We start from the raw sequence: 13446 nt of genomic DNA on the forward strand, positions 1-13446 counted from the left end.
CTCCAGACACCCAGGCTGCCCTGAACAGCATCCCTTAGCAGCCTCCCTCCCTGCTCCCCCCCGCCCACACCTCCCCTCGCACCCTAGCAAGCAGCGAGGGCTATAATTAGACTTTGAGCCCTTAATTAGATGTGCAGAAGCTGTGGGGATAAAATGGTGCAAGGCTAAGAGAGTCCTGGGCACTGACAGCTGCTGCTGCTGTTGCCTTCCTTGGGGGACCTCTGCTCTGGGATGTCTGAGCCTGGGCTCGTTATCTCCGCCGAGCAAACCGAGGCTTTGTCGAGAGGTGATTTCGCCCTTCTTCTGCTTTAATGAAGCCTCGGTCACGGTTCTTCCTTTGCCCTTGAATGGCAAACCAGTGCACGCAGCATCTGCCTACCCACCCCTGCTTTTGGTCTCGCTCCTGATGCAGCCAGGAAAGAATAAGAGCAAAGTCAGAGCAAGACGGAGCCTGGGGCCAGGACTGAGGGTGTTCCTGACCCCGTGGGTAGAGGCTGGACCAGTATTAGACTGTGGCACGGTATGATTAGGAGATCCTCTTGCCTGGACCCGCAAATGCATCAGGGGCTCGGGGGCTGCCAGCACCACCCCGTGGGGTTTGGCTCCTCATGTGCTGCTGCCGGTCGGTACGTGCGACACATCCCGGCCCCCTGCCCCAGCTGTCCCTCCCTGGTGCCCCCTGGTCCACGGTTCCCCGTTTGCACCCAAGCCCCCTCCCACGCAGGACAGGCAAAACACGCTGCCCCCTCCATACCCACCACCCCGAGCCCGCTCCCTCTTTTCCTCGAGATCTCTTGATTAAGTTTCCCTTGGGGATTGTAAACAACCCCGAGAAGTCACCTCCACCGTGCCCTTCATCTCCGTCTCCTGCAGGCTGCGGCTGTTGTTTATGAAGAGCCCTGACAACCACATTTGTCTGAGGCATCTCTTCGGCTGTTTAATAAACCCCTCGTGGCTGGGAGCCCTTTGCCCACAGCCCTGTGCCAAGAGGATTTGCCGGGGGCTCGGCAGGGGGAAGGTGGATGCACCAGTGCTGGGGGGCAGAGCTTGGGGGGGGGCACGAGCCCCAGCACCCCAGGGTGAGGAGGCTTTAGGGCATGGTCTGTGAGTGTGATGCTTCAGGTGTGCAGGGGGACAGGATCGGTTTGGTGGTGCTGGAGGGGATGGGAAGGATGTTTATGTGCAAGTTGCTCTTTTGCAGGGTTTGGGGTGGGGTGGGGTGGGGGGGCGTTGGACCTCGTGGGAGCTGCCTGATCTGGAGAGGGCTCTGACTTCAGGGAAGCAGCAGTTCTCTCTGAGGCGTTGGCCTCCTCCGTTTTACAGATGGAGAAATCAAGGTGCAATGAGGCAAAATGACTTTGTGACAGTTGTGCAGAAAGCTGGTAGGAGAGCTGAGGCTGGGGCCGTGGCAGTCACGCTTGTGCTGCTTCTCTTCCCCATGAAACAGGGAAAAGCTTTGCTTCGCATTTCACCTTCCTTGCTCAGGATCTCTGAAGGTGCCCCTGGGGCTGTCTCTGCCTCTGCATGGCCCGCACTTGCCTGCGGTGATCTTTCCTCTCCCGGTGAGCAGATGACCCATGACAGTTCAGGCACTGTGATCCCTCGCTCCAGAAAAGACTGCTAATCACAGCAGAGATCAGCACATCATTTTTTTCTTTCATCACCTCACACAGCTCCTCAGGGAATGGCTTGCCGGTTTTATTTTCCCTCCAGCATCAGAAATCACAGGTTATCAGCATTCACAGGTCATGGCAGTCTGCAAATCCTACACTTGGGCGGCTGTGAGTGCCTCCGGCTGTCCTTGGGAAGGAGGGTGATGCAGAGGCCAGGAGACCTTCTCATGAGATGCTCCAAAAGCATGTGCAGAGCTGCTCTGACTCTGGCAACAGGACAGGGCAAGACCTTCTCGTGGGTAGAAACCTGTCTCATCTGTTGGTGGTGCGGTGGGAAATCCCCAGCTCTGTCCTCTTCATCCCATAATTCTCATGACCTCACCCACGGAGGCTGATAAAATGAGGCCCAAGAGAAGCAGAACTGGCAAATGGAAAAGCAAACAGCTTTCCAGCCTGGACACATCCCGTCACGGGCAATGTCACCTTGATGGAGTCTGACGATGCAGGGAGGGAAAGGGGGTGCCTGGGCTCAGAGCCTAATTCACTGACAGCCTGAACTGGGGCGTCCGATGCTCCTCCACCCTGCCGTGCATCCCTCCTGGGGCAGCCCAGCCTTTCCTCGGCCACAGAGGCTGCTCAGCTGCAGAGGCAGAAGAAAGCCCCTGGGTTAAGGAGAGCCCAGGCTGGGCTCTGTGCAATATCTGATGTCCTTGGCAAAGGCCAGCACCATCCCCACATCCTCAGAGATGGGGAGCTTGGCTGCTCCAGCCTCACATGAAGGCTGAGGGCAAGTAGGCTGCTTCCTTTTCTCCCGGGCTTCCCCAGTCACATATTTCTCTCTGTACTCCAGATTTTCAGAGGTCTTGGTGTCTCCCATTTGCTTTGATAAGAGCTGGTGGCGTTCAGCAACAGCTCCTGTCTATGCCAAGGCTTTGCCCCACAACAGCCACTGCCTGCTCTGTCCTCCGAGGCCAAATAAGGTCTCGGCGTTCAGGCTGCAAAGCCTGTGTAACTCCCAGTTTGCAGCGGCATAAATCAGAGCCAGATCTGGCCTTTGGAGTGCAAGACCACGAAGAAGTGATGATGAGGGGGAGGAAGGTGGATGAATAATCCAAGACCTGAATGCAGCCCTGCCTCATGAGCGTAGCAGAGCTTTGAGAAGAGAGTTCACGCTTAGCAAAGTAATTAAAAGTTGTAAGTCAGGCAAGCAGTGAAGGGTTCTGGCCCCTTTCCTTGGGAGATCAAAGCTTGTTTTGGCAGAGGCAGTGTTTAAATGTATTTATAAAAAAAGGTGGGAGGCTCGTCAAAGGCAGCCGCCATGTCTGCGGTCTCACTTTAATTTGCTTTGATATCCCATGCAGCCTTATTATTTGCAGAGTGTCGGGGCTCACTGTCATCCACATGAAATGCCGAGCAGAATCAAACAGGCCCTCACGTTTGCACGCCCACAGCTCCACGGCTCCTCCAAGCCCTGGGGCAACCCCAGCCCTGCGAGAGCATCTCTGCGGGCCTGGGTATCCCCGGTGCCGTGGGCACCTCGCAGCGATGCAGGATGGGCTGGGCTGGGCTGGCACATTCCCCCTGCCTTCTCTGGCCCCAGGGCGGCCAAAACACCTTTCCCCTCACCTCTGCAAGTCTTCTGTGTACTTTAATGTGCTTTTCCCATCGTGTGGTCGCTCACATCTTTTGCCTATCCCGTTCCCCTTTGCAGGCACTGGAATGCCCAGGTTGTCATCTTACCTCTGACTTTACATTGGGTGCTCTTGTTGGTGATCAGAGATTGGCACCAACCCGCCCGGTGGGCTGCTGGTGCAGCATGACGGTGCTGCTGGTTTGCACCTTTCAGGGCCAGGCTGCATCTTTTACCAAGTCTTTGGGCTTATTTACCTATGGAAACCAGCACAAATTCACCCAAACTGTCATTTAAAGTGGATTAGCTGAACTCCATTCAGTCAGATTTTAAATGGCCTTTGGGTTTTTTTGTTTGGGTTTTTTGGTTTTTTTTTTTTCCAGATAATTCGCTTAGGAAGTGAGCAAGTTAAAAAGATTTGAATCTGTTAAATTGATCCACGTTAATTTTATACCTGTGGTTAATTCAGGGTAAGTTTCCTGACTGTTCCTGCACAGACAGATGGCCAGCAAGGGACAGGGACCAGAGTCCCGCAGCGGTCCTGGGAGAAGGGATGATTCTGTGCCTCGCTCTTGCCTGTCTGCCCAAAAACTCCTGGCACTCTTCCAGATGCTCCCAAGCCCAGTGGCATGGGCTGAACCCGTCCCTTAGGTGCGGGCCGTCTATGGAGGACACCCTGCATCCCTTACCTCGCAGGTCCCCTGGTCCCCCAGTGACCCTGGCATGAAACCGCGTCTTTTCCCAGGTCACTTGCCTGCCACCTCTCATCCGTCAGATGAGCAAACTGCAGCCAGGTCCCAGCCCTGCTCAGCACCCCGTGAAAGCCAGCCCTCCCCTCCCTCCCCAGCCTTCAGCAGTGAGATCATTGCTGGCTGCCGGAGCGCGTGGGGATCGGTGCGCTGAAATCTGCATTTGGCGTAGCCGGGGCTGCCTCTGTGCAGCTCAGGGAAAGGGCTTGGCAAGGGGCAGGGCTCAGTGGCTCAGCCTGGGACATCTCAGGTCCTCCCCGGGGAATTTCCCTCCTGCAATGTTCCTCCTTGCTCTGGGGAAATAACTGCAGGGTGCCTGGATGCCCGGAGGACACCAGTGCTTTATGGCAGAGCCCTTGGACCCTAGAGGCATGGCTAACGTGGAGCATAGCTGCAACGTTGAGACAAGGAGAGAGCTGTGTGGCTACTGGGAAGGGGACAAAATAGTCATGCCTGCTTGGCCCCACACCTTGCATCCCTCCCCTGCGGAGGTAGTTCTCCTCCATCCCAGCACACCCAGTTAGCGCTGCCTCCCCCCTCCCAGCACAGCCAGCGCTGTCTCCTTCTGAACGGCCCCTTGGAAACAGCATCCGTGTGAATCGGGGGAATCCACGTTGCTGGGGTCCAGGCGACCTGCGTTGAACTCGGCAGCGTTTTGCTGTGCCTGGGTCTACGCGTGCCAGAATATTCCTACCAACCCGCTGTTAATTACAGAGTGAGGAGGCTTAAGTGCAAGCCTCAAACTGGAGACCAGAGGGAGCTCAATGGCTTGTTTTGTTCGGATTTCTTGCTCTTTTCAGGGTTTCTTGGGCTCAGTGAGGCTTCACACCTGGAGTCCCAAGAGAAGAGTTATTTTTCTGAGCTGCTTTGGTTTTCAAGAGAGCTTTTGTGCTTCTCGGGACTGTGTGTCTGGCTAAGTGCAGCAGGTTGGGGCAGGAAAGCCCGGAGTGTTTTGTTTTGCAATAAGTGATTCTGCAGCCTTTAATCCCAAACACCTTCTGAGAAACGGTCACATCCGTGGAGGAAAGTACCCCGACGGCTGTTAGTTTTGGTGGTTCCTGCAGCAGATGAGGTGCGTGTTGCTTGTGAGCTCCCCGGAGGCTGGGCTCTCTTTTTGCTTTTGTACAGACCTAGCACAGAGGGATCCAGAGCCACGGTCAGGCACCTGGGTGTTCCCAAAGGGCAAATCCTGTTTTGTCTAATGTGACGTTAGTGAGGATAAGGCTGGAAAGTTAAGAGAAATACTCACCCGTGCAAAACCCCATGGTGCTGCTGCAGAGGGGTGAGCTGCTTGGCAGTGCTGCCTGGTGGGTTGAGCACTGGATTGGGATGTGGGAGAGCTGGGTGGCCTTGGGTGTGAAGCCGTTCACCTCTCTGCATCCCCTTCCCCGTCTGTCAAAAGAGACCTTCATCGGAGCAAAAAGCAGGCATTCCCTCTGCCTCCTGGATATAGAGAAGGAAGAAGACTTTCCCATGGCCCCAGAGCACCTCTGGACCCCCCTGCCCTGCTCTCACTCTCTTTCCTCCAAAATAAGTGCCTTGGGCCTCGGCACTTCTGCTACCACTCCAGCAGCTCCCCCTCCTTTCTCTTTGTCCTCAGACCTGGCTCAAGGGCACCTGCAGATGGGACACCTGGGCAGGGACTTCCGAGCAGACACCAGCCCCATCTCCCCCTCCGAGGTGGAAGGCCAGTCCCCGATGGCCGTGCGCTACCGCAACAACAACCAGCGCCGTTTCTCCATGGAGGCAAGTACCGCTGCGGGCTGGAGCGGGCAGAAGGGACGGGGCAAATTCTGGTTGTCACCTCCCTGCTGGCTGGAGGAGCCAGTGTTTGATTCGTGGGGACCTGGCAGTCTCAGACGTGAGCCCTGATGTCCTCGTGGGTGCACTTGACGTGGTGCCCATGGTACCTGACAAAGCCTGGTGCACATCCCCACATGCACACACACACACCCCTTCCCTTTTCCTTTGGCTAAGGGTCCCACAGATGCTGCGCCCATTGCTTCGGCATCAATATCAGCTCTGGTTAGAGAGCGCCTCCCCTTGAATGTCTCTGTACAGTCCCTCTTTCATCGGACACATTCATCACCCGCTCTTCTGGCCCTCTCCGCAGGACGTCAGCAAGCGTCTCTCCCTGCCCATGGACATCCGCCTGCCCCCCGAGTTCTTGCAGAAGCTGCAGATGGAGAGCCCGGAGTTCCCCAAGCCCCTCAGCAGGATGTCCCGACGGGCTTCCCTCGTAAGTCTGACCATGGTGCTGGGCACAGCATCTCCCTTTGTGCATACAAGTCCCAGCCAGCAGATGCATGTGCTGATTGCCACCCACCCATGCAGTCACACCCCGCTGCGCAAGCTCCCTCGTACCCCCTCCGTGTCATGGACACAGACACACACATCCCTGCCCATGCAAATCCCTTTCCCCACGTTCCCAGCAGTACACATTTCCCCCACCATGCACATCTCTTCTCCCGTGTCACTCCTACCCATGCACATCCGCGTGCCGCTGTGCAAATCCCCAGGCCTGCACATTCCTTCGCTCGCCCCTGCACGTACCTGACTTTCCTCTTCCGAATGGGAGGAGGTGGAAAGCCTCCTGGGGTTCAGCAAGTGCTGGAGCCTCTGCTCGTCGAAGTGCATATGCTGATAAATAATGAATTAGCCTTTGCATTAGGGTTGGCATTTCGGTTTCTTGACTACAGAGCATCAGCACGCGTAGGAGCAAAAACCCAGGGCCCTGTTTACAAACGTGCAAGCATGTGTCCTGCTGCCCAGGAGCGCTCAGGGCTACACAGATACAACAGCCAGGTCTCAGCAGGCGCCTTCAGATCTGGTGTGCCTGTTCAGGGGGAGGGAGGAGGAAAGGAGAGCTTGCATTTACCTGCCTGTTCTGTCCAATCAATAAAACAGACCCAGCCAGAGCAATGTACCATTAATATTCATGGTCCCCTCCATGAATAAGGCATGCTCCTTGCAAAACTCACAGCATGGCTCCGGAGGGGGGGGGTTGTACAGCACCTCCCATTGCAGCAGCGATCCCTGCTCAGGACACATCTGTGCCCGGGGTACGCAGAGGGTTTGGAGAAGCCAAAATGGAGTAAAAAACCTGGGATTCGCTGTTCCAAACCCAGCCTGCAGCTGCGAGGGACAGCTTGTGCTGGGTGGTCTGGTCAATGCCTGTTGCAAGGGGACAGCCTCCCCGTGGGGCGGATCTGGGGAGCAGGGGGGGGGGCTGCAAGAGCAGCCCAGAGCTGGGGCTGCTGCTTCTCCAGGCAGAGCCCTGGGCACAGTGCAGGGGACCCTTTCCTGACACTGCACAGCGTCTTTGCCCGCTGATTGACAGCTGTCCGTCCAGCTCCATCTAGCTGATGGCGAGCGGCATGGCATGAGCCCCTGGCTCAGGAGGGGGGGCAGCGCTGCTGGGCTGGGGGGCCTTTAGCTGGGCTGGAGTCAGAGCTGGGTGCTGGCCTGGGACTACACCAATGCAAACATATTTTGGGGGAGAATAACATCAGTTTATTAAGTTGAAGGAGCAATGATTTGCCCTGGGCCATGCGCTCTGTGTTGCTGGGATCCATCCCCTGCCCCGGCGCACAGATAATCCAAACTAACCGAGGAGGGGTCTCTGTCCTCCCCGAAAACTGAAGTTTCAGGGATCTGCTAGGAACAACACCTGAATCTGTGGCCTTGCAGTGGTTGCCCTCCTTTCACTGGGTACACGAAAGCAGGTCTCGGCAATACGTTAAAGAGTTACTGTTCCAAGTGGGAAAATGTCCCTTTCACGCTTGATTTGAACAGCACACAGAGAAAGGAACGGAGTCACAGTAAAAACCAGGATTTAGGAAAGGACCGAGGGAAAGGCTGGGCATTGGCAGGGTCCCACAAGGCTTCTCTGACAAAAAGGGCATCGGCTTTTTGCAGATCACAGCTCCCGTCTGACTTGGCTGCTGCTGGTGGCACGTCGGGGTGGTGGGCGAGAGGGGAAGGGAATCGCAGGGTGGCAGCGGGAAGGGGCAGTCCTGCAGGCTGCGGCCCCCCTGGGGTATGGGGTGCAGGTGCCATCCATTTCGCTGGAGCAGGCGGTTGGCTGTGAAGGGTTTCTGATTGATTGCCCGGTCACGTGCATGGCTTCTCCAGGAAAGTAATGGGCTTTGTGTCCTTAGATCAGCTGGGCTTCTGCATGCAAACACCTGCCTTGATTGAGTTGCCCCCAAAGCTGGTACTGTCCAGTGCCCTTGACCTTCCCCCCAGGCGTGAAGCCATCCCTGGATGAGATCCCTCCCAGTGATGTTTTCCTTTCTCTCTTACAGTCAGATATTGGGTTCGGGAAGCTGGAAACCTATGTTAAACTGGACAAACTGGGAGAGGTGAGTAGACTATGAAACCCCCATAAGGATTTACATTAAATTAGAAGGGCAGCTTGAAGTGCAAAGGGCAGACTGTCGCCAAATTTCTTCAATATCTAGCGATTTTTAGACCAAGTCTTTTTGTGGACTTCAGACTTGGCCCCGTAGCTTCAAATGATCCTTCCTCCAAGTGTTGTGGAGTTGTGCCGCCCTGGTAAATGGCCTGCGTGGTTTGTATTAGGAGGCTGTAGCGAGGTGGGGGTCGGGCTCTTCTCCCTGGTAACGGACGATAGGACGAGGGGGAATGGTTTGAAGCTGTGCCAGGGCAGGTTTAGGCTAGACATTATGAAAAACTTCTTCACCAAAAGAGTTGTCAGGCTCTGGAATGGGCTGCCCAGGGAGGCGGTCGAGTCCCCATCCCTGGAGGTATTTAAAAGAAGGATAGATGAGGTGCTTAGGGACAGGGTTTAGTGGTGGGATGGCAGGGTTAGGTTAACGGTTGGACTCAATGATCTTAAAGGTCTTTTCCAACCAAAGTGATTCTATGATTCTATGATTTTCTCTCTCCCCACCCAGGGCACTTACGCCACTGTCTTCAAGGGACGCAGCAAGTTGACCGAAAACCTCGTCGCCTTGAAGGAAATCCGCCTGGAGCATGAGGAAGGGGCACCTTGCACGGCCATACGGGAAGGTGAGGGCAGGAGGGGCTTTTCCCCATCTCAACCCAGGCAGATTTGGGATGGGTGGTGCAGGTGGACGTGTGTACCTGCAGTCCCACCCATGTGCCCAGCTCCCGCTGCGCCAACCTGCCGTCTCCTCTCCTTGCAGTGTCGCTGCTGAAGAACCTGAAACACGCCAACATCGTGACCCTGCACGACATCATCCACACGGAGCGCTCCCTCACCCTCGTCTTCGAGTACCTGGTGGGTCTGGGGAGGGGACTTTCTGCAGGAATGGGGGCTGGGGGGTGGCTGCCGTTCTGCGGGTGGGTGATGGGGGCTGAGGGAAGGAGAGGCTGACGTGTGCTTCCTGCTGCAGGACAACGACCTCAAACAGTACCTCGACAACTGTGGGAACCTGATGAGCGTGCACAACGTGAAGGTAAGTCGGTGCTGCCTGGGACCCTGTCCCCCTGCCTCTCCCCGCGCGCAGTCCAGGGTGTTACAGGGCTGGGTGAGGCTGGATACCCCTTCTCTCTTCAGTTCAGCCTTCTTACTCTTCTTTGAACTTTTTCAGCCCGCTCTGATGCTCCACCAGCTTTTCTCAAGTCACTGCCACCCTAAATAAAATTACTGTGCAGACAGACTTTGTTCAGCCCCTTTTCTGGATTGCTGGTGTTGGGTCTGAACATTTGCCTGCAGTGCCTGCAGTGTGTCTCACCCCAGGCCAGCTTCGAGGGGTCTTTCCTGGCCATCAGTTTGAGAGCCCTTGAGACAGATTCACTTTTGATGTGCCCACGTCCCAGCGCTAAATGCCAGCCCCTTCTCCTCCCTGCAGATCTTCATGTTCCAGCTGCTGCGTGGTTTGGCTTACTGTCACGGGAGAAAGATCCTGCACCGAGACCTCAAACCCCAGAACCTGCTCATCAACGAGCGAGGAGAGCTCAAGCTGGCTGACTTCGGTGGGTGGGCCTCCCAGGGCCATTGCGAGAAGGTGCAGGTAGGTGCAGGTCCTTGACGCCCATCCCTTTCCTCCTCAGGACTGGCCAGAGCCAAGTCAGTCCCTACGAAAACGTATTCCAATGAAGTGGTCACGCTGTGGTACCGGCCCCCCGACGTCCTGCTGGGATCTACCGAATATTCCACGCCCATCGACATGTGGTGAGCCACGGCTCCAAACCAAGCTTCCCAGGGTCTCCAAGGCGGTGGGTTGGGGCATTTCCATCCCTCTGCCAGTGCAGTGCCGTACATGCCCGCGGTGTTGGTTACACCAGAGGGTGGTGGGCTCTCCCAGAGGCCATGCTGCTTTCTGTGTCCCCTGGGGCTCAGGGACTTTGGAGCACGCTGCCCACATCAGGGGTGAGTGGGTACCTGTAGCAGAGAAGGAACACAGCTCCCGGAGCTCATTTCCCTCTCCAGGAACCTCAGCCCTGGCCAAGGGGTGGTGGGGCATCCACAGGGCTTCTCCCTCACTAATCCCAGAGCCTCCGCTGCTGCTCTAGGGGCGTTGGGTGCATCCACTACGAGATGGTCACCGGACGGCCCATGTTCCCCGGCTCCACGGTGAAAGAAGAGCTGCATTTGATCTTCAGGCTGCTGGGTGAGTCTTCTGCTGTCTCCCAGATCCCCACGCGAGGGCAGTGGCTGACTGCAGGAGCAGTGATGAGGCGCAGCCTCGGGAGCCTGGAGGGGAGCCCGCTGGCGAAGCCTTGCCTGGCGTGGGCAGGCGTGGGCAGGCGTGGGCAGAGGCTTCCCCCAAGCCCCTGTCCAGGCTTGCCCTGTGAGGGCGAGGAGCTCCTCGATGGCTGCCCCGTGGGGTCCTGCTGGGGAAATCCGTGCCCTCTCCCCCGGGCAGGACCCTGGCACTCGCCTGCACTTCTCGCTGCACCGAATGAGCATGACGGGCTTCCTTCTCTCCCCCTCCCAGGAACCCCAACAGAAGACACCTGGCCTGGAATAACATCCAACGAGGAGTTTAAGGCTTACAATTTCACACAGTACCGAGCCCAGCCATTAATAAATCACGCCCCAAGGTACCTCCTTGAGCAGGGACACATAAGGCATGGTGGGCTTGCGCTGGTTGTAAACGGGAGCCTGGGGAGACCAGTTTTGGTTTTGTCCCTTGCATTGACGATTGCAATGTCTCCTGGTTGCAATAATGCTCCGGTTTTTATTTCCTCCTTCTCTCAGGCTGGACTCAGAAGGCATTGACTTGCTGATGAACCTCCTTCTGGTGAGTGGTAGAGCAGTCCAGGTGGATGGCAAAGGGATTTGCTGAAGTGAAGGTGCTCTGGCTGCCCTCACACTGATTTTGGAGCCGGGCAGGAGAGGAGCTGTGATTGCAGAATAAGCCATGGCCCTTGCAGCCATGGCATTGTAGATGCTATCCCAAATCACCTCCCATTAAGGATGATGAACTTACGTGAGAGGACACAAACCTGATGGTCCATAAGGTTGGACTTGATGATCCGTAACAGTTGGACTCGATGATCTTAAAGGTCTTTTCCAACCTAAATGATTTTATGATTTTATGATTCTAAAGCACGACGTGGCCGGTGCACTCCTGTGGTCACAGGTCCCTTGTGCCCATGCAAATGGCACCGGTAATTGCCTGCACCCCCCCCCCCAGTGTGCACAGTGTTTGGACACACTGTCACCCACGCAGCGTATGAAATTGCTTGGGCACTTACATGTGCGTAGGTGCACAAGGGTCTGCACACCCTGTCTGGGGCCTCCGTGCCCGCTGAATGCCGTCTCGCACGCGCGCAGACTGTATGTAATTGCCTTTCTCTGGGGCTTTGTGCAGTACGAAGCCAAAGGCCGGATTTCGGCGGAGGCAGCCCTGCGGCACGCTTACTTCAAGAGCCTGGGAGAGCGGGTGCATCTCCTGCCCGACAGTAAGTGCCCGCCATCCTCTTGCACGTGGAGCAAAGAGCTGCTGTGCAGCCCGAGGGTGGTGGTTTGCAGCCAGGTCGTCTTCAAACACCTCTTGTCTTTGCTCAGAGGTGCTCCCGCGGCAGAGTGGGGTGGGAGCTTGGTGGCTGGCAGAGCAAGAAACAATTTGGGTAGGGAAATGTAGAGGAGGAGTGGGAGAGAAGAGCCCTGATGGGTGCAGTGCTGCACTTGGGCACTGCCGTCCCTCCTGGCACCGGGTTCGCAGACCGCTGCCGGCCGAGCCCGCTGGACTGACGCCTCTCTCTGCCCCCTCTGCCTAGACGTCTCCATCTTCTCCCTGAAGGAGATCCAGCTTCAGAAGGACCCTGGCTACCGAGGCTCAGCCTTCCAGCAGTCAGGTAGGACTGGGGAAAATCCTGCAGACCTCTCCCAGATGGTGCCACGGACTGCGCTGGCGCTGGGATTACTCCCAGTGGGTCCCGCATAGGAAAAAGCCAAACCTGATCCCTGATCCCTGCTTTAGTCCACGAATTACCCCTGGGGCATCCTTGCTTGTCACCTACCGTGGTACCAAAGTCACATCTAGGTGCCCTGAGGCGCAGCTCCCTCCTTGGTGAATGCCGTGGGCTCGTAACCTCCTAACCCAGAGCAGCGCGGGGCTCAGCTTCTCTGCCAGTGCCGCTTGCTGTCTGACCTCTCCGACCCATCTCTCCCTCTCTTCCTCAGCCCGAGGGAAGAACAGGAGGCAGAGTATATTTTAAACCCGGATCTCGTGTTCCCCTTGTCACCATGGAGATCAAAGCACTGAGAAAGGAGATGGCAACACGCTCCCACCTGACCCACCGCAGAATTACTTGAGCAGGACCATGCGGAAGCGCCCTCGGCCGCAGGCTGTCCCCTGCCTGTCCCCACGACCACAGCCCCTGGCAGCTGCTGTGGATGGACTGTGGCCTTTTTTCCCCTCTTGTTTTCCCATCAGACATGAGCTGCCACCCCCTGTGCCGGTGCTCTAGTGAGGAGCTGCCCTGGGCATTGCCCGGAGCGCGGGATCGTGCGCTGCCCCAGGGATCCGCTCGCTGCCCTCGGCGGGGGGTGAGCCAGGCACGGGGAGGTTTTGTGAGCAGAGAGTGGTTTCTCCAAAGCTGTTCGTAGCGTTTGGCCCGGGCAGGCATTTCTGAAAATGTACCTTTGCTCAGACAACCTGCTCTGCACCCCCTGTTTCTTGGGGAGCCACTTTGCAGCCACATTACAGGTCAGGGGCATGACCCAGCCTGGCGCTGGAGAGACTGCACCTGAAGCACAAAAACCAGGGCAGCCCTCCCTTCTTTGCCCTTGCCCCTGCCTACCTAACCCCTTCTTCTCTCCCCACTTTGGTACCTGAATCCTGACAAGGATGGAGTGGCTCGGAGGAGGGAGCTTCCCATTGCTTCCCCCAGCATCTCTCCCTCCTTGCCACCATTGCATTTCCAAATTCGGTCAGCTGGCTGCTCCCCAGGATGTCCTGAGCCGAGAGCAAGGCCTGGCTTAGCCTGCCCAGGGTGCAGGTACCTGCCAGTA

At 56.8% G+C, this 13446-nt stretch overlaps 1 protein-coding gene across 1 annotated transcript in view; it reads left to right on the forward strand.

The window, feature by feature from the left end:
• The window catches only part of CDK18 (cyclin dependent kinase 18), a 13766-nt gene extending 1116 nt beyond the window's left edge, over positions 1-12650 (forward strand). The window contains exons 2-15 of the mRNA XM_009647735.1: positions 5605-5738; positions 6106-6231; positions 8300-8356; positions 8912-9026; positions 9164-9258; positions 9374-9436; positions 9833-9956; positions 10035-10155; positions 10497-10594; positions 10922-11027; positions 11185-11227; positions 11801-11891; positions 12210-12287; positions 12616-12650. Of these exons, the coding sequence (XP_009646030.1) occupies positions 5605-5738; positions 6106-6231; positions 8300-8356; positions 8912-9026; positions 9164-9258; positions 9374-9436; positions 9833-9956; positions 10035-10155; positions 10497-10594; positions 10922-11027; positions 11185-11227; positions 11801-11891; positions 12210-12287; positions 12616-12650 (1286 nt within the window). The remainder of the gene's footprint in view (positions 1-5604; positions 5739-6105; positions 6232-8299; positions 8357-8911; positions 9027-9163; positions 9259-9373; positions 9437-9832; positions 9957-10034; positions 10156-10496; positions 10595-10921; positions 11028-11184; positions 11228-11800; positions 11892-12209; positions 12288-12615) is intronic.
• Positions 12651-13446: the final 796 nt, after the last annotated feature.

This window comes from Egretta garzetta, unplaced genomic scaffold (genome assembly GCF_000687185.1).
Source record: "Egretta garzetta isolate BGI_Z169 unplaced genomic scaffold, ASM68718v1 scaffold640, whole genome shotgun sequence".
NCBI lineage: Eukaryota > Metazoa > Chordata > Aves > Pelecaniformes > Ardeidae > Egretta > Egretta garzetta.